General features: G+C 34.5%; 1 protein-coding gene across 1 annotated transcript; it reads right to left on the bottom strand.

Annotated features, from left to right (window-relative positions):
* Positions 1-13,953: 13,953 nt before the first annotated feature.
* Positions 13,954-17,519, bottom strand: LOC113358432. The gene is made up of 2 exons (XM_026601998.1): positions 16,953-17,519; positions 13,954-16,707 (listed from the first exon to the last, which is right to left on the bottom strand). Exons 1-2 carry the CDS (start codon positions 17,485-17,487, stop codon positions 16,106-16,108), a joined length of 1,137 nt encoding a protein of 378 aa, XP_026457783.1. The 5' UTR covers positions 17,488-17,519; the 3' UTR covers positions 13,954-16,105.
* Positions 17,520-27,837: the final 10,318 nt, after the last annotated feature.

Below are 27,837 nucleotides of genomic sequence, written 5' to 3'. Positions count from 1 at the left end.
AAGGGAAAAGATTCCGAAGAAATTAGGTGAAGGAATTCTCAATAGTATAAGAGGACAAGTCTTCATTGCACCTCCACCTATAAGAGTTGAAAGGGATCCACAAACTCTTAAGAGAAGACTAGAGAGGAAGAAAAACTGCATCATCGAACTGATTGATCATGCTACAGAAATACATCCGGAACTCCTATGCTCTGAATGTTATCTCTGACAGCTATCAGGATACCTCCTCTGAAGAAGAAAATACTGATATGTACATCTCATACTAGTGTCCAAGAATGTAATATTATGTACATTATTGTAGGATGCCTGTAAGAACTGTTTGTTTCTTCAGTATGTTTCATGAATAAGTGTTGCAAGAACCTTTGTATGTCTATGGGATGTTTGATTTCAGTTTTATTATCATGATATTCGATCTCATAATGTTGTGAACCCTTATGGTTTGGTTGACTTTTGATTTAGCAGGATTAAGTTCTAGCCCATGTTGGTAGGCTCTATCAAAGGATCATGAGGGGTTCTGGTAGAAACAATATATGAAAAAGTCAAAATATGTTGAATCGGTTTTGGTTTAGCATAAAAGCATATGTGTTTCGCAGGTTTTCAACTTTTGCTTGCAATAGTTAAAAACCGATTTTCAACCTTTCTCTGGTAAAGGTTGGTTGTTGTTATTGTTTTCTTTTTTTTGTATAAGGATGGCAACATAATGATAATTCGACATCAATTCTCCCTGGAAGAAGACGATGCAAACATATTGGAGAAGTGGATGCGAAATTGAGGTAACAAAAAGCTTGATTTTATTGCATATATCTTTTTGCTTTTGCTTAACAAATTTTCGGTACAATTGATGTTTTTATTCCATTATATGTGTATGGATGTATGTATGAATCAATTGGTTCCGGTTAAGTAACACTATTCTTATCTTGCTTTATTGTGTGCTATCAATCGTTTAGGCTTACAAAATTTCGGTGCAATTGCGGTGCTTTAATGTCTATGTTGTTTCAATTGCTTCCGGTTGAGGTGAATAATTATGCAAGTTGATTTATTGGTTTGTATGAATTATTTATGGCTTAACAAAAGAATATGTTGACGGGATGAGTTGTTTAGTCAAATTCGATTCCAGATAAGATAAACTAAGTTAATTCTGATCTTAGTTAGACTTATCAAAGTGGAGGTTTCGGTTATTCAAGTCTAATCGAATTCCTAAACAAGAAATGCTAGTTAACTAACCTAGTATTTGGCTTGTTTAAAATCTAAAGGTTTAAGTTATATGGATAATTAGAACCTGATGAGAAAAATAGAGTTTATCTTTGTTTTGGTATTATCGAATGAAGCGGTTGTATTTATACAATCGGTTTAGCAAAGGACTAAGGTGCTTAGTTGATTTTTGGTTTGCTAAACTAGTTGGGAAAATTTCTTCGGGAAATTATTTCCATGATAACATATCAAAACATAATTACTTTGTAGTTTCGGTTTTGATATTGGTTATCAAAAATGGTGTGTAGAACCCTCGTGCTTGACTCTACAGGTTGCAAGTCTATTTTGAGATTTGTAAGATCCTTTTCGTTTTGTCCTTTATTTTTTTTGTTTCTTTGTCATTTTGTGACAAAAAGGGGGAGAAATATATGGAGTAAACAGGTGATACTGGTATCAATTTTATATTGATTGGTGTCACTAGGGAAGAGGACAATGGTGCTTGAATGTTTATCTAATGAAAGAGAAAAAACACAGACTAAGGGGGAGTAAAATATCATATGAATTGGTATAACAAAGACGTGCGGATTGGAAATCTACATATCCCACCTTTAGGGGGAGTATGAGATTTGTTATTATAATGTCAACAACGACATTTTTAAGGATTGAATTAATGCAGGTTATGTGCTGTTGAATTCGGGAATCAAGCGTATGCGTAATGAATTCTTGTAATTTGTTTATCCATATGATTGTAAGAGTTTGTCACTAAAATTAACAAAGGGGGAGATTGTTAGACCTCGGTTGAACCCACCAAGCGTTGGTATGTCAAGTTTGGTTGTCATATTTTAGTGAACCAAAACTCATTTAAGAGTCGCTTGATTAATGTACTAGAGTCAACTTCGTATAGGTTAGCTTGAAAGTATTAGGATATGAGACATTACAAGTATTGCGAAGACTTGAATAAGTGAAGAAGTAAGGAGCTATAACCACAACATCATCCTTCCACTTGAGGTTAGTGATATTTGACTTGAACTGTTTCATTCCCTAACGTATCTTTCAAGTCGTGCATATTGAAAACAAAACTGCGAAGCATGAACACTCTAGATAGACGTAGTATTAAGGAATACAATACGAGGTTTATTGCTTAACCTTTAAACTTTGTAGATAAGACATCAACATAATCGTATGAATGCTATTATGATTATATATATGTATGAGGTGAGGGTTCCATCCTAGGAAACAATGTTTTTACATGTGTTTTAAGGAAGTAAGTTCATAATCTTGTGTTGTGAATCGAAAAGGAAATCGCCAGGCGTTATTGAGGCTGTTCTTCATTACATATCTTATGAACGACCAGTATATGTGATTAGTATAACCGCTCATCACTTGTTTGTGTTCTTGGTAAAACTATTCACATGAGGCCTGATTTATGTATTGGTATGACGTTTATTAGTGAAACCGATCTTAAGTAATCACCTGATGGTATGATCGAGTTTGTGTGTGTAAGGACGAATTTGGGTAAAGCGGAACCGATCCTAGTAAGAGGTGCAACACATACAAAGGGGACTCGATCCTTGTATGAGGTGCAGAAAGGTTTATAGCAAAAAGGGGAACCGATCCTATGGACATGTGCAACACATATGAGTTAGATACCATATATATGTGGGGAACCGATCCTAGTACCTAGTCAACCAAAGTTTGTAAAGCTAGTGTAACTATGCACAGTACTCACATGGAGGTAGAACCGAAACTTGTTTTGGTAGAATCGTTAAACCCATGATTTGTGATTGAGTGTTACTTGATCAATCACAAGTTCTTGAAAGTTAGACGAACCAATTCTGAACTTGTTTGGAAGTCTGGTAAATCGGTTTCAAGTGAGTAAGTTTGAAAGAGGACTTACAAAGAAAGGATGTCGATACACTTTGAACACGTGCATTAATGTGTATATTTTTATTGTTCAAAGATATTCCTTAACATCTAAGAAGGAAGAAAATACCAGGATCGAAATTAAATAAGTTAAGAATCTTTTTATTTAATGTTTTTAATTATATATGGAAAATAAGAATTAGTAATGTGCATTTACTAGTTAAAGATTTTCCAAGGAGATTTTCGATCAATATTTTGGACAGAGCATTCTCAGGAATTATGAAAATTGAATCTGGAAATTATTATTGAATATCTTGAGAATATTTTCGGTTTTGGAAATTCCTTGGTGTCAAAACTTCCTTGTCTATAAATACTTGAGTTTGCATTTCTAGCAAACTAATCCTTCGTGACAGTAAACTTTCTCTGTTGTACTGTTACTGGTGTAACCGCCTATTCGGAGAGGAGATTAACATAATTAGGCGAAATCTCTTATGGCCGATCAGTTTAAAGTCTTCTTTGGGATTGAGAAGCTCTAATAGTACGTTGGTGGAACTTAGATTTATCTTTTGTTATCGATTGATTTGATTGACTAACGGTGGTTGAACTTTGATTGCACCTAGTTTGTTTATGCTTGAGAATCTTCTCTTCTGATATAAGATTCACTCAAACTAGTTCGAAGTTTCAACAGGGATCTTTAGACTGTTGTTAGTGCTAAAGACGATCTTGTGATAATCCATTGTTAACAGACTCCGTTTTGTGCGTGATTGATCACAAGAGATTCAAGTAGTTGTGTGTAGGTGTTTATTGAAGATCTAAGAAGATTTGAAGACAAAGAAGAGATAGAAGATTTCTGACTTGGTTATATAAATCTTTGGTGTGCACAATACTTGTTTCGGTAAAAGAGGATCCAATTAATAATCGGTTTATCCTTGTGGTAGATTGGATTGATTAGTTGTGTAGATCGGTATCAATACGTTTCCTTGGTATTAAAGGTATTGATTGCAAAATCTTAATGATTACCTTGGGTGATTGAACATAAGATAGATCTAAGGACCTGACGAAGGAGTTTATGTTAAAATAAACAGAAGAGATTTTGTCCAACTCATATCACTTGGTTGAAGAGAGTTGATACCAAACAGATTTGTTGTTCCTTTATTGTTTGGGACACGAACCAAAGGAATTGTTCCAAGTACGTGAATTGTTTACAAGTTGGAGGCGTAGGAATACAGACGGAACTAGGTGAGCTATAGGTTTATTTACTTGGTATCAACTATACGAAGTTGGTTTATTTTGTATAGTGGATTAATCCTGAGAGTATTCAATTCTGGACAAGGTCCCGGGATTTTTCTGCATTTGCGATTTCCTCGTTAACAAGATCTTGTTGTGTCATTTACTTTATATTTCCGCATTATAATTGTTTTATTATAATTAAAGTAAATTACACAAACGTTAATTCCTATTTACTTGATAAGCAATCCTATTGTGTTTGGTTAAGTCTGAACCTTTGTATCAAGTAAACATACTTCATTGTTGTATTGTCTTGATCTCGTATCCATAGACGATTACACGAAGTGTGAACCGATTTGTTGTATTGTCTCGAATCTGTCCATAGACAATCACTTTCGGAGAAAGGACTTATAGGAAGGAAAAGTTTTAGCTTGAGAATATTTTGGTTTTGGAATTTCCTTGTTGTCCAAACAACCTTGGTCTATAAATACTTGAGTTTGAATTTCTTGGAAACTATCATAAGATCCAGGAAAACTTCATTCATGTTGTTTCTGGTGGAGTCTTCTATCTGGAGAGGAAAGTACCCTAATTAGGCAAAGTCTCTTACAACCGCTCGTTTGAAGACTTCTATGTGATCAAGAAGCTCTACTAGTATCCTTGGTGGGAAACTAGATAATTGCATTGTTATTTTAGTTTTCCATTATTGATTTAATTGACTAACGAATGTTGAAACTTTGATTGCACCTAGTTTGATTATTCTTGAGAGCCTTCTCTTCTAAAATAAAGGTCACTCAAACTAGATCAAAGTATCGACGGGATCTTTAGAACCATTGTTGTATCTAAATACATATTGTGATAATCCATGGTTAACAGACTTCATTCCGTGTGTGATTGATCACAAGAGGATTCAAGTTTGTGTTGTGCAGGTTATTGAGAAGGAAATTGAAGATTTGAAGACAAAGAAGATTTTTTTATTAGTTTTTGTGTCTTGTGAATTTGTGCACACATATTGATCAACTGGGATCCGACTAAGATTATATTTTTCTTTAATATATTTAATCATATAGTCGTATTGATCCACAACTATCATTTTGTGGTTTTCTAAAATTTGATAGTTGCGAATCAAGATCTGAACTTTCAGATTTGGAATAATCATACCTGACAAAGGAGTTTAATATTTTAAGTGGAAGAAACTTTGTCAACAACTCAAAACTATCTTTTACCAAAGATTGATTAGGGTGGTGACCAAATAAGTTCATTCCTCTGATGTTTGGAATACGATCAAAAAGAGTAAAGCAACTTGAGATAGTAACTTTTGTCTTGAGATTCACGTGCGTTACCAAAAGGTCTAAGACGCATGGATACTGAGGAAAATAAGTATCTAGGGGTAGTCTACTTGGTCTCAACTATACAAAATTGACATTATATTTTGTACAGCGGCTTAAATTCTGAGAGTATTCAAAACTGGGCAAGGCCCCGGGGTTTTTCTGCATTTGAGGTTTCCTCGTTAACACAACCTTGTTGTGCCATTTAATTTATTTCCGCATTATAATTAAGTAAATTACACTTGTACGTTAATACGAATTACTTGACATTGATCTTAATAGTCAACCGGTTTTATTACTGTAACTATTGTCAAGTAAATATGTTGTTGTCGTATTGTCTAGACCTCGTCCATAAAGAATCACACAAGGTATAGGGCTTATAGGTTGATATTTGAAATATTGTGGTGTATTTGGTTACCCTCGTCTTTTCAATTGGTATCATAGTAGGCAAACACAAAAAGATCTAACAATTTGTATTTGGTGCGATCCGACCTATAAGATTTGAATTAAATAGATGATTCAGTCAACATACTATCAAGATTAAATATTATTCAAAACAATTTATTTGGTGTAAAAGAAAGATTTTTTGTGTTACTTAAGATGTTAAAAAGACAAGTCCAACAAAACCAGTCATTAGCTGAAAATATCACCAATATCTTGGTTGATAAAGGACTGATAGAGAACCCTTGAAACTCCACAAAAAGGAGTCTCATCAAAGTTAAACTCTGACATCTAGTTGTATAAACCCAAATAAAAAGGAATGGTACACATAACACCTTCAAAAAACATGTAAAGTTTTCAATCAAAAAGTTTGTTCTGCAAAAGAACCGATTAAACATGCTAAACAATTGTTTGGTATAATCAAAAACTTTACCAAATCTCAGAAAAAACCTCCTAATTTTGTTCTTAGGAAACGGAATGTAAATTCTATCCATAATAAGGAATCTTTTGAATGATGTCTGGGAGCATTTGCACTCAAACCACTTCACTATATATGACAGGAGACCTCTCTTGGTTTATAAAGAAAGAAGACTATAAAACTTTTGGAGATGGAAGCAGCTGCCTTATCATCAAGAAGGGGACTATCAAACTACCAGGTATTCCTGAAATCCATGATGTTGTTTATGTCAAAGGTATGAAAGTCAATATTCTTTCAATAAGTCAAATTTGTGATAAAGGTCACACGGTTATATTAAATATGGAAGGATATGATATTGAGGATGAGTCTGGAAAGATAATCTTCCGAGGACGATGAAGTATGAATAATTGTTATCTTCTTGATATACAGTGGAATTTTTACTGTAACCTGAACAAAGTAGAATCAACTCATTTATGGCATGAATGGTTTGGTTATATCAACTACTGAATGCTTGGTAAGCTCATGGTGAACTTGTCAGAGGCATTCCCAAAATAAATACTAAATTAGAAGGTGTATGTGGATATTGTCAAAAGAGTAAGCAAGAAAAAGTTGCACACAAACCTTCACGAGGTATAGTCGCCCGTGCTCCTCTCGATCTTATTCATATGGATCTTTTTGGTCCTATCTAACAAGCAACTGTTGATTGTAACAAATATGCTTTAGTTATGGTATATGACTACACTCGTTTCACGTAGGTTGCTTTTCTGAAACACCAAAACGACGCTCTTAAGGAATTTAAGATTATTGTGAATAGGATTCAAAATGAACAGGGTCGTAAACTAAAGAAAGTAAGAAGCGTGGTACAGAACTCAAAGATATAAAAGTATATGAATACTGCAATATAATTGGAATCTCTCATTAATTTTCTGCTCCTATTACACCTCAAGCAAATGGTATTGCTGAAAGAAAGAATATAAATATTCAATAAATGGCTGAAGTAATGCTTCACAACAAAAATCTACATCTAACATTCTGGGGGGAAACTATCTTCACAATATGTTATCTCATCGGTAGAGTTTACTTAAGATCGAAAAGTCTTAATACCCCTTATAAGTTATGGTACGGAAAAAAACCCAATCTAATCTATTTAAGGTTTTTGGAAGAAAATGCTACATACTTAAGAACAGAGAACATAGAGGAATTTGATTCCAAAAGTGATGAAGGAATTTTTCTTGGTTATGCATCTGATAGTTGTGCTTACAGAGTATATACTCTTCGAACCAAAGCCATGACGGAATCAGTTAATGTGGTCATTGATGACATTGTTTATTTTTATCAAGATAACATATTGCAGCTGAAATACCCCCTTCAAAAGCTGTTAACAAAGAAAATCTAAATGAGGAGGAACTTGCGATTGTTCCTACTAATTAAGATATAGATGATAAAGATGAAACTGACGGTGTTGTTGAGACAACTAATGATGCTGAAAGTAAAACTCAGAAACCTTCAAAGTGGGTACATGTTTGACATTCTGCAGATGATATCATCGGAGATGCCAATGCCAGAGTTATGACTTAAAGGTCTAGAATGTCTGTCACTATACATGCTTTCTTTTATCTATAGAGCCCAAAAATATAGAAGAAGCTCTTAATGATCCATCTTGGGTAAACTCAATGCATGATGAACTCAATCAGTTTGAAAAGCAAGGTATTTGGGAACGTGTTCCAAAACTAGAAGGTATCAACATAGTTAGAACAAAATCGATTTTCAAGAACAAATCAGATGAATATGAAACTATTGTTCGAAACAAAGCCAAACTTATTGCTCAAGGATATTATCAAATATAAGGTATTGATTTCGATGAAACATTTGCTCCTGTAGCTCGTTTAAAATCAATTATACTTTTACTTGTTTATGCTTGCAATCCTAAGCTTGAATTTTTTTCAAGTGGATATTAAATCTGCTTTTCTTAATGGAGATTTAAAGGAGGAAGTCTTTGTTGCTCAACCTAAAGGATTTGAAGATCCCTTATTTCATGACCATGTATTTAAACTCAAAAAGGCATTGTATGGTCTAAAACAGGCTCCAAGAGCTTGGTATAATAAATTAACATCCTTTTTACTTCAAAAAGGATTCTCTGGAGGTGGTGCTGATAAGACACTTTTCACCAAATGGAATGAAAAGAATGTACTTGTTGCAAAAATCTATGTGGATGATATCATTTGTGGATCCACCTCCAAAAAACTCACGGAAGAATTTCTAAATCTTATGAGTGGTGAATTCGAGATGAGTAATGTGGGAGAGATATCATACTTCTTGGGTTTACAGATTCAACAAAAAAAAGATAATATTTTTTTATCCCAAGAAAAATATGCAGAAACTTGGTTGAAAATTTTGATCTAAAGGATGCAACTCTTAGGAAACCCCAATGCCAACCACTATAAAACTTCAGTCTAATCCTAGTGAAAAGCTTGTTGATCAGAAGCTTTATCTATCTATGATAGGAAGTATGTTGTATTTAACTGCAACAAGACCAGATATTGCTTCAGTGTAGGATGTTGTGATATATTCCAAGCAAATACGAAAGAATCACATCTAAAAGTTGTTAAGAGAATCATCAGATATGTCAAAGGTACCATGGACTATGGCCTGTCATATTCAATGGTAACTAAAAACAGTCTTGTTTCCTACTCAGACGCTTATTGGGAAGGATGTGTGAAGATCAACAAAGTATATCTGGTGGTTGTTTATATGTTGGTCAAAATTTTGTATCCTGGCACAGTAAGAAACAGAAGTCTCAGTCTCTTTCAATCTTTCAAGCAGAATATATTTATGTTGGTACTTGTTGTACACAACTTCCGTGGATGAAGCAAATGCTCATTGATTATGGCATAAATATCCCAACTATGACTATTATTTGCGACAACTCAAGTTCTATTCTTCTAACAGAAAATTTGGTTGAACATTCTCGTACTAAACATATTGATATTAGATATCATTTTATTCAAGAATTGTATGATAATGGGTTATCAAACTGGAGTATGTTCCTTCTAAATGACAACTAGATGATATTCTTACAAAACCACTAGACAAAGCAACCTTCGAAAATCTCAGAAAGTATACTGGTGTTTTCCAGGTACATTAGTACCATGAAAATTTCGGTTTAAACTTTTTCTATTGGCACGCAATTGTTAAAACCGATCAACCTTTCTCTGGTAAAGGTTGCTCTTGTTGTTGTTCTTTTGTTTCTTGTGAGAGGATGACAACAAACAGGGGGCGAGTTCTTATTGAACTTGCGCTTAAATGATATATCTTTTTGGGGAGAAGTGGCTGCAGAAATCGAGGTAACGATTCTTATTTGTTAGTTAATCGTTTTTCCTGTTTAAGAAAAACTTGATTTTATTGCAAATATTTTGCTTTTGCTTAACAAAATTTTGGTATAATTGATATTTTTCATTATGTTGTTTGGATTGATTGTGATTCAATTATTTCCGATTAAGAAAAACTGTGTCAATTCTATTGACTTAATGATTTGGTATCTTCTTTATTGTTTGGTATCAATTGTTTTTGCTTAACGATATTCGGTGCAATTGTTGTGCTTACATCGGATTAGCATTGTTTCAATTGCTTCCAGTTGAGAAAAACTATGACAATTCAATGACTTGATTTATATCTATTGTTTTTGTCTAACAAAATTTACGGGATAATTTGTTTAGTCTATTTGTTTCTGAATAAGAGAAATTAAGTTAATTCTGATCTTAGTTTATACTTATCAAATGTAGGATTCGGTTATTCAAGTCTAATTGAAGTCCTTGACAAGAAAAACTAGTTAACTAACCTAGTGTTTGTCTTGTCTAAAGAAAGGTCTAAGTTATTTTATGGAATAATTATAGCCCGATAAGATAAATGGAGTTAATTTTGATTTCTATTTGTGTCTTATCGAAATAAGAGATTGTACATACACAATCGGTTCGATTGATAACTAAGTTATCTTAGTTGATTTATCGGACTAAGGGAAAATTGCTTTGGAAATTTTTTCCTTGATAACATACTAAATCTAGATTACTTTTGTAGTTTCGGTTTTAGTACTGGTTATCTAAAATGGTATGCGAAACCTTCGTGCTTAACTTTAATAGATTGTACAAGTCTTATGGATTTATAAGCTCCTTTCGGTTTTCTCTCTTGTTTGTTCGTTTCTTTATCATTTTTGTGACAAAAAAGGGGAAAATATATGGAGTAAACAAGTGACATATAATCACTAGGAAATGACATATGTGTTAGGGCATTCTTGGGCGAATTCACAAGTGTTGCTATATCAAGCTTGTTGTCAAATTCAGTTGATCAAAAGTATATCTTGACTTCTAGTCTACGATTAGTCAAGTCTCGGATTAGGATAAAAGTGTAGTTGATAATCAGACATCACTGCTTTCTATCGTTTCAAGTCGAAGATCAACCGAAGCTTTTGGAGAACTTCGTCAACAAAAGTTAAATTGAGATTGAACCACCTATTTCTCAATTTTTATTCATCCTTCTATCTCTGAGACGATGTCGCTGACTAGTTAGACTATAACAAGCATATCAAGAATTTCGAGTCAAGTTTATCTTGGTAATCAGTTCTCGAAATATATATGACTAAGCTTAATGAACATTTGTTCATACTTGATGAATTTCGGTTAAGAACAATTTATTGTTCATAATCTAAATCGTGATTAAATATCATCATTCGAAAATAGAATGTAACAGTGATACGTGTCATTGATGTTATTTGGGAATATTTCAAATTGATTCAGAGAGAAATATAGAACTACTGAAAATCTAGATATGCATACCAGTTTCACAAACTGAGAAAACTGTTATAGGTCCAGATCCGTAGTACATGTACCCAGTACACGTACCACCATAGTTATATGTCGACAATGACTTAGTGGTACGCATACCCGATATCCATACCATAAAAGGTCTGTGAACTCGTGAACCTGGATTGGTACGCATACTAGTATGCATACCGAAAAAGAACTGGTGGCTTTGAAACCAATGTGGTATCATACCCGGTAAGCAAACTGGAAAAGTTCTGAAGATCTGGAACTTATTTTTTTCTTAAGGGTACATGTAACATGATAAAAATAGTCATGAACATGGTAGAGTACACGTACTTGCCCATTCTATGAGATAATTAGCATTTGAATAGATCTCTAAAAACATTATATAGACATGATTGATCCCATTATATCATATGGTTGTGACTCAAGCTTAAAAGTCTTAATTGTTTATGAAAATGATTAAGCTTATGGTTCAATCGGCTAGTTTCGACTAACCGTCCATGAAAAATATCTTTGTATACGGTTCTGTTATGGTTCATCCTAACCAATAACACCTGGAAATTTCATTTTCGGTCCACAAACAAGTTTATGAACTTACTTCTTTAGAACACATGTAAACAAAGTTCCCTAGGATGAAATCCTCACCTCATACCCATACATAATCACAATAGCATTCAAATGATTATGGCGATGTATTATCTATAAAGTTTAATGGTTAAGCAATAAACCTCGTATTGTATTCCTTAATATTATATCTGTATAGAGTTCAAATATGCTTCACAGTTATGTTTTCAATATGCACGACTTGAAAGATACGTTAGGGAATGAAACAGTTCAAGTCAAATATCACTAACCTCAAGTGGAGGGATGATTGTTGTCGTTGTATCTCGTTGCTTCTTCACATCTTCAAGTCTTCGAAATACTTGTAATGTCTCATATCCTAATATTTTCAAGCTAACCAATACGAAGTTGACTCTAGTACATAATCAAGTGACTCTTAACATGAGTTTTGATTCACTAAAATATGACAACCAAACTTGACATACCAATGCTTGGTGGGTTCAAACGAGCTATGCTCTAACAATCTTCCCCTTTGTCAACTTAAGTGACAAAACTCTTACATCATATGGATAAACAAATTACAATAATTCATTACACATATGCTTGATTCCCGAATTCAACAGCATAGTAAACTGCATACATTCAATCCTCAAAAATGTCGTTGTTGACATTATAATAACAAAGCTAATACTCCCCCTAAGGAAGATAGGTAGATGTTCAATCCGCACGTCTGTGTGATACCACTTAATATGATATGTTACTCCCCTTAGTTTGTGCTTTCACTCTTTCGTTTTGATTAAACGTTAAAGCACCAGTGTTCTTTTCCTTAGCGATACCTATCAATATAAAATCAATGCCAGTATCACTTGTTTACTCCATATATTTCTCACCCTTTTTGTCACAAAATGAAAAAGAAACAAAAATAAATAAAGGATAACACGAAAAGAATCTTACAAATCTCAAAATAGACTTGCAACTTGTAGAGTTAGGCACGAGGGTTCCATACACCATGTTCTGATAACCACTATCAAAACCGAAACTACAAGTAGTTTTATTTTGATATGTTATCAAGGAAACAATTTTCCAAAACAATTTTTCCACTTTAGTTTAGCAAACTAATAATCAACTAAGCATCTTAGTTCCTTTGCTAAACCGATTGTACAAAAACAATCGCTTATTCGACAAGACCAAAATTAAGATAACTCTATTTTTCTCATCAGGTTCTAATTATCCATAAACTTAGACCTTTCAATTTTAAACAAGACAAGTACTAGGTTAGTTAACTAGCATTTCTTATTAAGGCATTCGATTAGACTTGAATAACCGAAACCTCACTTCGATAAGTCTAACTAAGATCAGAATTAACTTAGTTTCTCTTATCCAGTATAGAATTGGACTAAACAACTCATCCCTAAACCTTTTATTTTCGTTAAGCCATAAATAATTCATACAAACGAAATAAATCAACTTGCATAATTATTCACCTCAACTAGAAGCAATTGAAACAACATAGACATTATAGCACCGCAATTGCACCGAAATTTTGTAAGCCTAAACAATTGATACCACACAATAAAGCAACATAACAATAGTTTTTTTTAACCGGAACCAATTGAATCACACATACATCCATACACACATAATGGAATAAACATCAACTGTACCGAAATTTTGTTAAGCAAAAGCAATAAATATATATGAAATAAACTCAGCCTTTTCTTAAACAGGAAAATAATTAACTAACAACATTGCTACCTCAAATTTCGCATCCACTTCTCCAATAAGTTTGTGTCTTCGTCCAGGGAGAATTGATATCGAAATATCATTATGTTGTCATCCTTATGCAAAAACAAAAGAATAACAACAACCAACCTTTACCAGAGAAAGGTTGAAAATTGATTTTAACAATTGCAAGCAAAAGTTGAAAACCGTCGAAACACATATGCTTTTATGCTAAACCAAAACCAATTCAACATATTGTAACTTTTTCACATATTGTGTTGTATCCCTACAACAAATAGACAAACAGAATGATAGAATTGGTGATAAACACCTCCTAAATCAAGAGATTCAGGCCAAATCTGAGTTCACAGAGAACACAGCCACGAAGAACAAAGTTCTAATTTGATAAATGATATTCCACTAGGTTGCGATACAGACCGACTCAGACCTTATAAAGCTAAGTTGCGAAACTAATCCAACGACCAACACTTAGCCAGGTGGTTCACATCTAACCCTCTCTTACATTGATAAAGGTACTCACTCTTACACTAACTACTATTACACATAACTACTACTAAAGACTGACAGTAACTTGATATGGTCACCCTCTCTAATACACAGGGATACAACATTCCACTCTCCTTGAAAACATCCTTGTCCTCAAGGATGAAAATTAACTTGAGTGACAGATATTCATCTCATGTAACACCTTCCGAAGAACAAGGATTGTGGTATGGAGTCGACATACCCCCTTCAAACTGGCTGAAGACAAGGTAGTGGTAGCTCATTCCAATACGTACGATAAACCCAATAGCCATAACGCTAGTGAATAATCTGATATGCTTATCATTCCACTGACCATTTTCCTACGAAGTGCACAGTTCATAAATGGTTTTGCTTCCTCCCTGAAATGCAAGCAGTGGGTCTTGTGCGCATTTCCCTACGTTGAACAGGTGCTTTGGCTTCTGAAACCTGCCGAGAATTGTAGCCGTACCCAGTGTACCTGTCCCTGTAATAAAATAAACCCACCCATAGCCATTCGCTGCAGAGTAATAATAAATAGAAACAGCACCCAAACTCTGCGAATGAGAATTCCTGAATATGGATTCAAGCAATTTTCCTCTATCAAACACCAAACAGAGACAACTACTCAAATAGCCAGGTGCTCCAGGTAACTCGACGACAATCCATATAGTACCAGTACCATTTTCCGTACTCCACAAATTTGTCGAGAACAAATTTCTCTTAATAAAAGATGTTGCGAGTCCATTACGGGCCTCAGCTTTATAGAACAGATTGTCCCTATAATTCCAGTTTATGTCAAGGCATACCACTGAGATAAAAATGTTTATCAACCCAGCTAAAAAATTTCACACTCCACAACCCAGGTGGAATCAATCTGAATTTCCACCTCAAGTATCCAACCAACAACAACACAGTTAGAATCAAGGCGTGAAGCAATTGGGTAAATGATCGATCCCAACAAAGATTACCACCAGGATGTAGCTGCGACAATTGGATTGCAGCATGAAAATGCACTTGAAAAACCCACGAGAATACATAGTTGAAGTGTTGAATGTACGTAGTTGTGAATATTTAGCGCTAAGAACGAAGACTGTATAGCAACAATAACACAGAAATTGTTCTTTCATCGCTCCTCTCTTCCACAACTCACAAAATGTGTCTCCTGTAGCAGAGGGAAAACCATATTGAAGCTGCAAAAGAGTACCAACTTCATGATTACTTGTCAGTTGGAGTATCAACCTAGCCCGTAGAACTGTACCCTGTTGTAACCTTTTATCCAATAACTTGCACACAACATCGATCTCAACCCCTTGAACCAATATAAATGTAATCGAGCCCTTCCATAGCAACTTTAATGAGTATCCAAGTTTGAAAACAAGTGCAACAACACATTTTTTACTGTAATTGGCCATTACCCTGGACCTATAACACGTCTTTCCATGATCAAACACATTAGGTGAGGCCTGAGTGTCCACCATTCTGTCACAAAACTCTAGTTTGAATAAGCATCTCACTGGATGATAAGCTCTCCTCCAATAAGATTTAAGTTGAGTGTAAATATCAATCATGGCAGAATGTGGATATACCTTTTTTATTTTCTCTCGAACCACTAGACTACCACACACTTCATACGGCAGCAAAAGAAAACGTAAGAAGGAACCTAGGCACAAGAATTCAGAGCATTTTCTAGCAAATGAGAGAATCCCCATAATAGAATAATAATAGACCCACTTAAAATCATCTGCTGAACTTACCACATTAGTTATTAGCAAATACACCTTCCCAATGATTGAAGAACATGTTCTAACAACTTGAGTAACCCACTCATTATGATCCTTATAAAAGAGCAACATAAGATGAAATTTAACCCAAAATGGCAGTGTAAAGAACCTTGTATGAATGCTTGAAGTAGCCATTAAGATAGACTCGTGGCCAGGTGCACAACTCTTCAAAGTAATCTGAAAAATATCTAGTGACCCAAGATGACGAATTACAACACCAAGCAATCTGTACTATATCTGTAGTTGAATATATGCTACTCTAACTGCATCTGGCGAAGGATGGAATAACTGAAATTCATACGGATACCCATGTCTTGGAAACAGCTCACAAACCAAATTTCCATTGTATGCATCCGTCAAAATTGACCCAAAAAGAACAATCACCCAAGAAGTATTTGGATCAACATAAAATTCATAAGCATCAACAAAAGAAAAAGAAAAATACTCCGTAGCACCATCTCGCACCTTGCCACGATCGTATATCCAGTGGGTAGAATAGATGATAATGAAAAGACATTCGTCAACTATAAACTTGTAAATTACCTTACCTTGTTTAAGTTGCCAGAGAAAATCATCTCTGCCATGATCAAATAGCGAGCCAGTATCACCAAAATGCATATAGAAGTAATCCATACATAGTACTTTGCTGTGGAGGAAGACCAATTTCTTCAAGTATTCCGAATTGCCTTCATTAACATGAGCACCACAAATAACTCCATCATCATTTAAGAGCTTGTATTCCCACTTTCCATTCCTAAGATTCCATACAAGAAGCATAGCACAGCAGAATTCTCGTTCATATATTTTATCAAATAGCATATCCTCACGACTGTCTTCATTTGCCATAAACAAAAGTACACTTGAGTGCTCAAAAAATGAATCTATATTGTACCCAAGATCTACAATAAGCTCATACACACATTTTCGATTGTATTTTTCCTTTAAATTTGACCAATTAGGAAGCATCAAACAAAACTCATAATCACTAATGAATCAGATAAACTCTTAGTATGTTCAAATGCTTTACCACGATCAAATATGCTACATGAAGAATTGAAAATAATAGAAAAACTCTCACCAATTGGTTTGTAGAGATTCAGTATCTCTGTACCTAGAACATTTTTGATGTGAAAAGTATCCATCAAAATACTCCAATTAGGGAAAAAAATTTGTTCATGTGAGTCTAAAGTTGTTGAATCATCATCTTCTTCAAAGCAAAACGGCGGAAGCAACTCGCAGTCAAGAGATTCATCTTCGGATTCAGCTGATGAAATTGTAGATTTCTGAGTCAAATCACTTACTGGATCAGAATCAACAGGAGTTGGTTCCATTTGGTTAGCGATGTATTTCTTCATCGTCTTCAGTTGTTGAATCACTGATTGAAGTAATCCAAGACTCTCTGCCGAATTCCCATCATACAATCTCCGTTCCATCGCCAATATTTCCTTAATTTCTGCTGAAAAGAAATTCATCCATCCATCTACTAGCTGATGAGGTTGAAGAAGTTCACCCTCCAAATTCTCTGCTACTTCAGACTGAAATCTTCCCAAACTATAAATTTTCTGAGATAATAATTCAATTTCTGTAAATTTTTTTGGATAGATATCGTCCATATCTACAATCTCCAATGTGGAAATTAGCAGAATCGGACGGCTATGATGCCAATTGTTGTATCCCTACAACAAATAGACAAACAGAAGGATAAAATTGGTGATAAACACCTCCTAAATTAAGAAATTCAGGCCAAATCTGAGTTCACAGAGAACACAGCCATGAAGAACAAAGTTCTAATTTGATAAATGATATTCCACTAGGTTGCGATACAGACTGACTCAGACCTTATAAAGCTAAGTTGCCAAACTAATCCAACGGCCAACACTTAGCCAGGTGGTTCACATCTAACCCTCTCTTACATTTATAAAGGCACTCACTCTTACACTAACTACTACTACACATAACTACTACTAAAGACTGGCAGTAACTTGATATGGGCACCCTCTCTCATACACAGGGAATCAGGGATACAACATATTGTTTCTACCAGAACTCCTCATGATTCTTTAAATAAAGCCTACCAACATGGGCTAGAACTTAATCCTGCTAAATCAAAAAGTCACCCAAACCACAAGGGTTCACAACATATGAGATCGAATATTAAGGTAGTAAAACCGAAATCAAACATCCCATAAACATACATAGTAATAATATAAAAGCATTCAAGCACGGCTATGTAAACTGAAAACTATCACAAGTAAAATTATAAATCAAATAATTTTATTCATAATAGACCAATACAATCATTTAAAGAAATAAAAAATTGATGTTTATTTTACTGCAACTCAGTCCTTCATGTCAGCGCTAAATGAAGGCGGATTACTACTCTTCAGCTTTTGAATCTCTTCAAGTAGAAAACCTTGTTGCTTGACCAGAATTTCTTGCAGATGAGTAATTTTCGTGAAGGATTCTGCAAGAACATGTAATTTTGTCTTTGATTGAACATAAAAGTGTGTCAATGCTTCAATACACTGATCTTTCTTCAGAGTATTCTCTCTTTCCTTCTTGCTAAGCCAATGATACATGTGTATCTTTCTCTCTCCGGGAACTAGTGATCCTCAAGTCGGATTGATGATAGATTTCTACCTTGGGAAGGAATACTGATTTTTAGGCAGTATTCTTAGATAAGGAAATATTCTTAGACACGGTAATACTCCTAGATAAGGAAATATACCTAGAAAATGAATATTTCCTAGATAAGTTAATATTCCTAGATAAGGAAATATACCTAGATAAGGAATTCTTTCTAGAAAAGGAGTTATTCCTATATAAGGAATTAGATTCCTAGAAGGTTTGGGATACCGTTAAACCTACAAATAGAGATGTTTAGCTCATATCTAAGACATCTAGAGTGTGGTTTTTGATACAGACACACCTAGATCTAGAGTGTGGTTTGTGATACAGACTCACTTAGATCAAAGAAAGGAGGTTTGTGAGACAAATCACCTAGAGAGAAAAGTTTTTGAGGCAATTGATTATTGCAAAAGCAAGCTTAACAAACAGTTTAAGGTTGATCCAATGTTTAGATAGATTGTGAGCGTAACAAAGAGAGAATTGTAATAGTTTTCTTGTTCATAATCTAGAGAAGATATATTTCTTTGAATTACTACTTGTGTTCTGTTTTATAAGTTTCTCGTCTATTATTATTCTGAATTCCGCCTCTATAATAATAGTCACCGAGGTACAGAGATCAATACGTATCAAGTTGGTATCAGAGCAAGATTCGTTTCTTTTAGGGAAGATTTCTGTGGTTTATGGTCTTTACTAGATCTCTCAACAAACAGCTTGGTGAGTTACTCGAGAAGCAAGAAAACGTTTAAAGAACAAGAGAACCAAAGATGGGAAAGTCAGTTGATGATTCTAAGCAAAGCAAACCATTAACTACGAAAGAGAAGGTGGTTGCGCTACAAACAAATATGAAGTCTTATATACCTAAGCGAAGACGAAGAAAAAGACTACGTTTTCATCTGGTGTTTTTGAAGAAAATAACGAGGAAGAAGAAGAAGAAGAAGAAGAAGAAGAAGAAGAAGAAGAAGAAGAACCACTTGAAAAAGATTGCGTTATGGAGTGAAGATTGACTAAGACAAGAAGAGGAGTTATGTATGTTTTTCAAATTAGATGTCAAGGTCAAGTTTCCAGCAAGGAGAGATGGTTCAGCAAGGTGAAAGGAACTCTAGGGTCCCCTAACTTCCAAATATAACTTTCACAGGAGTTAAAGTTCTTGAGTGGGGGCGCATGATACATGTGTATCTTTCTCTCTCCGGGAACTAGTGATCCTCAAGCCGGACTAGATTTCTACTTTGGGAAGGAATACTGATTTTTAGGCAGTATTCTTAGATAAGGAAATATTCTTAGACAAGGTACTACTCTTAGATAAGGAAATATACCTAGAAAAGGAATATTTTCTAGATAAGGTAATATTCCTCGATAAGGAAATATACCTAGACAAGAAATTCTTTCTAGAAAATGAATTATTCCTAGATAAGGAAATATTCCTAATACAAGATATTATTCCTAGATAAGGAAATATCTAGAAAATGAATTATTCCTAGATAAGGAATTAGATTCCTAGAAGGTTTGGGAAACCATTAAACCTATAAATAGAGATGTTTAGCTCATAGCTAAGACATCTAAAGTGTGGTTTGTGATACATACACACCTATATCTAGAGTGTGGTTTGTGATACAGACTCACCTAGATCAAAGAAAGGAGGTTTGTGAGACAAATCACCTAGAGAGAAAAGTTTGTGAGGCAATTGATTATTGCAAAAGCAAGCTTAGCAAACAGTTTAAGGTTGATCCACTGTTTAGAGAGATTGTGAGCGTAACAAAGAGAGAATTGTAATAGTTTTCTTGTTCATAATCTAGAGATGATATATTTCTTCGAATTACTACTTGTTTTCTGTTTTCTAAGTTTCTCGTCTATTATTATTCTGAATTCCGCCTCTATAATAGTCACCGAGGTACAAAGATCAATACGTATCAGCCAATCTCCCTTTTTGATTTTACTCTTAATGTCAAGAGACGATCTAGGCTTATTCTTCAAGTGATATTTCTGATCTAGCATCTTTTCCAGAGAAGCCATTTGATCCAGACCCATAGTTCGGACAAGGAATGATCAAATTAGGAGAAAGATTTTTTTTTTTTTAATAATTTTCATACTACCGAAAATATAATATTCCTAAAAATACAAATATATCAAATATCTTCAAATAATAGATATTATTTCCATAATCTACACAAAAGTGCCTTGATTTTTCTTCTTCCTCACTCAAATATTTGGCACACGTGGTGAGAAAAGAATTCTAATACCGATCAGATGGCATTAGTATGAGATTTTCTCTCATTATGGAATTTTGAACAACCAGAGTGTTCTTGATCTAGTATAGTATGAAAATATATCCTTTTGTTACCTCGAACTAACGAAGTATCTTGGGATTGACTGGAATTGCATACACAACTCTTAGCAATTCTGTTTTTGAGACAGTTTTTGCATCTTGTCTTATTTTTCCCTTTACCATTAGGTGATTTAATAACATCGGAAGACATGTCCATTCTTAAAATGGTTAAATCACTAATGGAGGAGGAAGGAATAAGATTAACAACTAATGAAATATTAGTTGTTTCCCCTTCTTCAGAATCGTATGAATCAGAGGTCTCATCTAGAGTTACAGCTAGAGCCTTGCCTCTAGTGTATTTCTTAAGATTGGGATAGTCTTTAGAAATATGACCAAACCCTTAACACTTAAAGCATTGTGGTTGATAGTCATCATCTTCTTCATGATCCTTTTTGATAGGTACTCAATCATGTGGGCGAGAAGATCGATGAGTATCCTTAACGAATCTCTTATTTCTTTTCTTTAAGAGATATCGAAACTGTCTACTAATCAATGATAATGATTGTTCAATTTCATCATCAAAATTTTCAGCAATCTGTTCATCTGAATCATCCATCTGTCTATTCCTTTCCGTTGGAGCTTTCGGAATTCTTGCAGCTTTAAAAGAGATTCCTTTACCTTGAATGGACTGTGATTCGTGATCAAAGATCTTTAACTTACCAACGAGTGTGCTTCGTGAGAGAGTTGAAAGATCGTTTTCTTCTATGATTGCATGCTTCTTAAAATCGTATCTAGATGCCAACGATCTGAGAATCACGGCTTACAACATGTATTATAGCATTCAAACCATCTGAATTATGCTTTGCAAGAGCCTTTTCTTCGTTCGTAAAATATACTAAGCGTTTAAACTTAGTTTCCGAATTTTTTATCTTTGGACGAATATACCATCGACGACTAATAGCCATGTATTAAAGTCTCGTGATTGAAGAAAAGATCTCATAACAGATTTCCACCATCGATAGTTTGTTCCGTCAAATCTTGGTGGTACGTTAATTGAAGTCGATTCATGAGAACTTAAGTTCATTCTTATAGGCTGGATCGCACCAAACACATATTTTTAGATCTTTTCGTGTTTTCCTTCTCTGATACCAATTGAAAAGATGAGGGTACCCAAATATACCTCAATCTAAAAAATTTCCTACCTATAAGTCCTTTTTCCGAAAGTGATTGTCTATGGACTGAGTCGAGACAATGCAACTAATCGGTTCACACTTCGTGTGATCGTCTATATATACGAGATCGAGACAATACAACAACGAAGTATATTTACTTGATAAAAAGGTTCAGACTTAACCAAACACAATAGGATTCACTTATCAAGTAAATAGGAATTAATGTTTTTGTAATTTACTTTAAATTATAATAAAGACAATTATAATTTCGGAAAATAAAAGTAAATGACACAGCAAGATTTTGTTAACGAGAAAAACCAAAAATTCAGAAAAACCTCCTGACCTTGTCCAGAATTGAATACTCTCAGGATTAAGCCGCTACACAAAATTACACCTAACTTCGTATAGTCGAGACCAAGTAACTAAACCTATAGTTCACCTAGTTCTGTCTGTATTCCCACGCCTCCAACTTATAAATAAGTCACGTACTTGGAACAATTCCTTTGGTTCGTATTCCAAACATTAAAAGAACAACAAATCTGTTTGGTATCAACTCTCTTTAACCAAGTAATATGAGTCGGACAAAGACTCTTCTGTTTATCTTAACATAAACTCCTTCGTCGGGTCCTTAGGTCTATCTTATGTTCAATTACCAAAGTAATCCTTAATATTTTGCGATCAACACTTTTAATCCAAAGAATTTTGTTGATGCCGATTTACTCAATTAATCAATCCAATTCTATCACAAGGATAAAACCGATTATTAATTGGATCCTCTTTTTACCGAAACAAGTATTGTGCACACCAAAGATTATGAACCCACAAATCAGAAATCTTCAATATCTTCATCGTCTTCAAATATTCTTAGATCTTCAATAAACACCTGCACACAATCACTTGAATCTCTTGTGATCAATCACGCACAGAATGGAGTCTGTTAACAATGGATTATCACAAGTTCGTCTTTAGAACTAAAAACAGTCTAAAGATCCCTGTAGAAACTATGAACTAAATTGAGTGAATCTCATATCAGAAGATAAGATCATCAAGCATAAACAAACTAGGTGCAATCAAAGTTCAACCACCGTTAGTCAATCAAATCAATGAAAACAAAAGATAAACCACAATTATCTAGTTTCCCACCAGCGGTACTAATAGAGCTTCTCAATCCCAAAGAATACTTTAAACTGAGCGGCCGTAAGAGATTTCACCTAATTAGGTTACTCTCCTCTCCGAATAGGCGGCTTCACCAGTAGCAGCACAACAAAAGGTAGTTTGCTGTTACGAAGGATTAGTTTGCTAGAAATGCAAATTTCAAGTATTTATAGACTAGGAAGTTTGGACACCAAGGAATTTCCAAAACCGAAAATATTTTCAAGATATTCATTAAAGCACAAATTCGGTTTCCATAATTCCTGTAAATGCTCTGTCCAAAAATAATGATCGAAATCTCTCAGAAAATCTTTAATTAGTAAATACACATTACTAATTATTATTTTCCTAAAAATGAAATTAATAACCTTAATTAAAAGATTCTTAACTTATTTATGTTTCGATCCTGGGATTCTCTTACCTTAGATATTAAGGAATAACTTTGAACAATTAAATAATAAACATTCACAGCACGTGTTCAAAGTATGTCGACATCCTAACCTTGTAAGTTCTCTTTCATACTTACAACCTTGAAACCGATCTGCCACACTTCCAAACAAGTTTAGAATTGGTTCATCTGTCTTTCAAGAACTATGTGATTGATCAAATAATATTCAATCAAAAATCATGGGTTTAACGGTTCTATCAAAACAAGTTTCGGTTCTACCTCCATGTGAGTACTGTGCATAGTCACACTAGCTGTCCAAAATTCGGTTGACTAGGTACTAGGATTGGTTCCCCATATATATATGGTACCTAACTTGAATGTGTTTCACATGTGCATAGGATCGGTTCCCCTTTGCCTAAAAACGTGTTGCACATGTCCATAAGATAGGTTCCCCTTCCTGCTATTAACCTGCTGCACCTCATACAAGGATCGGTTCCACTTTGTGATGTGTTGCACCTCTTACTAGGATCGGTTCCTCTTTTCCCAGTTTTGGTCAGACATAAAATCACAAACCCGATCATACCATCTCAGGTGATTACTTAAGATCGGTTTCACTAATAAAAGTCATACCAATACATAAGTCAGGCCTTTGTGAATAGTTTTACCAAGAACACAAACAAGTCATGAGCGGTTCTACTAATCACACATATTGTTTGTTCATAAGATAAGCATTGAATAACAAAACCAACAACACCTGGTGATTTCCTTTTCGATTCACAAACCAAGTTCATGAATTTACTTCCTTAGACACATGAAAACATTGTTCCCTAGAATGAAATCCTCACCTCATACCCATACATAATCACAATAGCATACAAATGATTATGATGATGTCTTATCTACAAAGTTAATGGTTAAGCAATAAACCTCTTATTGCATTTCTTAATACTATGTCTATCTAGAGTTCAAACATGCTTCGCAGTTTTTTATTCAATGTGCACGACTTGAACGATACGTTAGGGAATGAAACAGTTCAAGTCAAATATCACTAACCTCGAGTGGGATTGTTGTCGTTGTAGCTCCTTGCTTCTTCACATCTTCAAGTCTTCGCAATACTTGTAATGTCTCATATCCTAATACTTTTAAGCTAACCTATACGAAGTTGACTCTAGTACATAATCAAGCGACTCTTAACATGAGTTTTGATTCACTAAAATATGACAACCAAACTTGACATACCAACACTTGGTGGGTTCAACCGAGCTATGCTCTAACATATTTTTCTCGAAATATGTGTTGGAAGCTTTTTGCTGTAGCTATGTTCATCATATTCTTGACGAGTTTAGTTGGAAACAATTTATCAGTGGAAACTAAATATAAGTAAAAATATGATCAAGTGAAAATTACCTTGAACATCCTATATGATTTTTGTGAGACAGTCATTCGATGGTAGCTTGGGAAGTTTTGTATTAATCATTCGATCACTTGAAAATTAATTGAAGCTAATGGTTTGTGTGAGAAAACCGTTGTCGTCTTCCAAGGATGTTTCAATGATTGAAGAGAAGGTTTGGAACGATTACCCATGTCTGGATACAACACGGTATGCATACCTAGTATGTGAACTATATTATGATGATTCAGGTCCGGAACTCTTGTTTGCGTACCTAGTATGCGAACGGATTTACCTGAGAAGGTTCGGAACTCTTGTTTGCGTACCTAGTATGCGAACGGGTTTACCTGAGTTGGATCTGGGACGGTTGTTTGCGAACCAGGTTTGAGAACGACTTGACATGCCAAGGTCCGGAACTGTTGTTCGCGTACTCGGTTGGAGAATACAGTGGTAAAGTTCTAGAATCGGCCATGTACTCATGAACTAATACATTTATGATCTAAGTAATGCAATCTTTGCAAGCCGTGGCTTAATGTTCATGAGTTGATTCTTGTATAATTACTTTGTACGATTACGAATCAAACCGATTTCAATTCAATTTATTCATATATATTTCTATGATATAGTGAAAAATTGAAAAACTCTATTTGAAACATAATTAGATTCATTTCATTATCTTTTATGATTGATTGATCTTCATATTTGATCTAGAAGTGTTAGATGAATACGGCTAAGACAAAAGTGTTCATATGGCTAACTTCGGTTAACTATATATTATTAAGCCAACTCAATATACATGTTTAGGACGGTAACCCATATCTAAATGAAGGTATATTTCATTTGTGTGTAACAAGCTGAAACCATCTAACAGTGGAGATTGATAGCTTTATTTTTAAGCAGACTTAGATTGAATCTTAAATCAGGTTTTCATCTAATAGTGAATATTGAATTCTTTGTTACTAAGTTATCTTAGCTTTGATTGAAAGAAACTATGATTTGAAAGACTATGTAAGGGAGAACTCTTGCAATGGGAAAACCTAATCCCCACACTTCTGTGTGTTCCTAGTTGCGTACTAGAGTCGATTCTCCTTTAACCTAGGTTTTCCTAAAACCATTATAGGTTAACGACTTGAAGATTTCACTGGGATTTGTGAAGCCAGATTCAACTATTTTCTCTGTAGTTGCGTATTCTGATCTTACTTATTCTATCGTATTGAGTTTTATCTTCTCTAAGAATTACCCAAGATTTATCTCTGATAGGTAGGATATAAAAACTGATCACAACAGTTTTTCGTCTCAGACTCTTGTGATTCCGCGATAACTGTTTTTGTTAATCAGTTGGGTTATTGTGAGGTGATTTATATTTCTAGGATGATCTTCGGGAGTATAAGATCGGATTATCAATTGGTTCATGTTCACCTTGATTTATCAAAAGATGGAACAACCGAATGAAGAATAGACATATCTGTGGGAGACAGATTTGTTTATAAGCCTCGACTTTGGGTCATATCAACTCTTAGTTGTGGGTGAGATCAGCGAAGGGAATCAAGTGCGCAGAATCCGACGTGGTTCTAGAGGCGTAAGAAAATCGATTGTTCTTTAATCTGTATGAAACTTGGTTAAGGCTCAACTACATTCCAGTCGAAAGTTAACTTGTAGTAGGCTAAAGTCTGTAGCGGCTTAATACAGTGTGGTGTTCAAATATGGACTAGGTCCCGGGGTTTTTCTGCATTTGCGGCTTCCTCGTTAACAAAATTTCTGGTATCTGTGTTATTTGTTTTCGGCATTATATTTTTATATAACTGAATATCATAGGTTGCGCATAGTTCAATCAGTTGATAAATCCGACCTTGTTTGTTAGGTAGAACTTGATTGACACTTGGGCATTGGTCTTTGGTGCCGTCCAAATTATTTCTCATATCGATCAGGCTCGCAGATTTGTATTTGTTTGATTTGCTGATTGTATTGAGAAAGAGATATAAACTCTTTGATTTAATTCTTTATTGAGTCTCACTTTTAAATTGGTGCTCTCGGAATCAAGTTGGAGTTTAGTCCATACAGATTCCCGAAAGAATTATTTGGTGTGGTTGTTATACCCACGCTTTTTCAATTGGTATCAGAGCAGGTAAATAAGTTAAGACCTCATAAGTCTGTGTTTGTAGTAATCTGACTATACTGACAGAAGTGCTATCTCTATAAACGTACCGCCAGTCTTCGATGGATCGAATTACTTATGGTCGAAAATACTATGCATGCCTTTCTTTAAGCGTGTGATTTTCAATCATGGTTTAGTGTTGCAAATGGATATAATCCTCCATTAGTTATAGTAGACGGTATAACTGTTGCAAAGGATATTAGTGAGTATGATCCTGTCGAGATTCTCGCTGCAAAACAAAATTCTGACGGGTTAAATATTATCATCCAATGCCATTACCTTAGATCTTCAGCACCATGTAACTAGTCCACTCAGTCTAAAGATGCTTTGGATATCTTAGAAACCGTATTTGAAGGGAATACCTCTGAGAAAGAAGTTAGGTCTGAAAACCTAAATTTTGATTGGGAAAACCTTCGTATGCCTATAAAGATTCATTTGATGAGTTTAATCACAAAGTTTCTGAAATTTTTAATGCATCTTTTTCATTGGGTAAGACTATTCCTGAAAAGGACATTGTGATGAAAATTCTCATATCGCTACCAGCTAGATACGATTCTAAGAAACATGTCATCGTTGAGGGAAATAACCTTGAAACACTTTCCAGAAATATACTTGTTGGAAAGTTAAAGACCTTTGATCATGAGCATTCATCCAAAGCTGGAAAGGATGTAGCTTTCAAAGCACAAAAGAGCACTAAACTACTTGATAAAAGTAAAAGTGTTGGCAACTCTGTGAATGATCCTATGGAGACTGAATCATCAGATGAAGATCTTGATAACTCAGTTTCATTGATCATAAGATAGTTTAGAGATCTT

Source organism: Papaver somniferum, chromosome 3 (assembly GCF_003573695.1).
Source record: "Papaver somniferum cultivar HN1 chromosome 3, ASM357369v1, whole genome shotgun sequence".
NCBI lineage: Eukaryota > Viridiplantae > Streptophyta > Magnoliopsida > Ranunculales > Papaveraceae > Papaver > Papaver somniferum.
This window is presented reverse-complemented; position numbering and strand designations above follow the sequence as displayed.

What these genes read in the sequence shown, in the direction of transcription:
- LOC113358432 (XM_026601998.1), bottom strand. Translation starts at nt 17,487, where the DNA reads ATGGACGATATCTATCCAAAAAAATTTACAGAAATTGAATTATTATCT. An exon ending in GAATCTCTACAAACCAATTG is followed by an intron (nt 16,708 to 16,952) that starts GTGAGAGTTTTT and finishes TGGCAAATGAAG; the next exon opens with ACAGTCGTGAGGATATGCTA.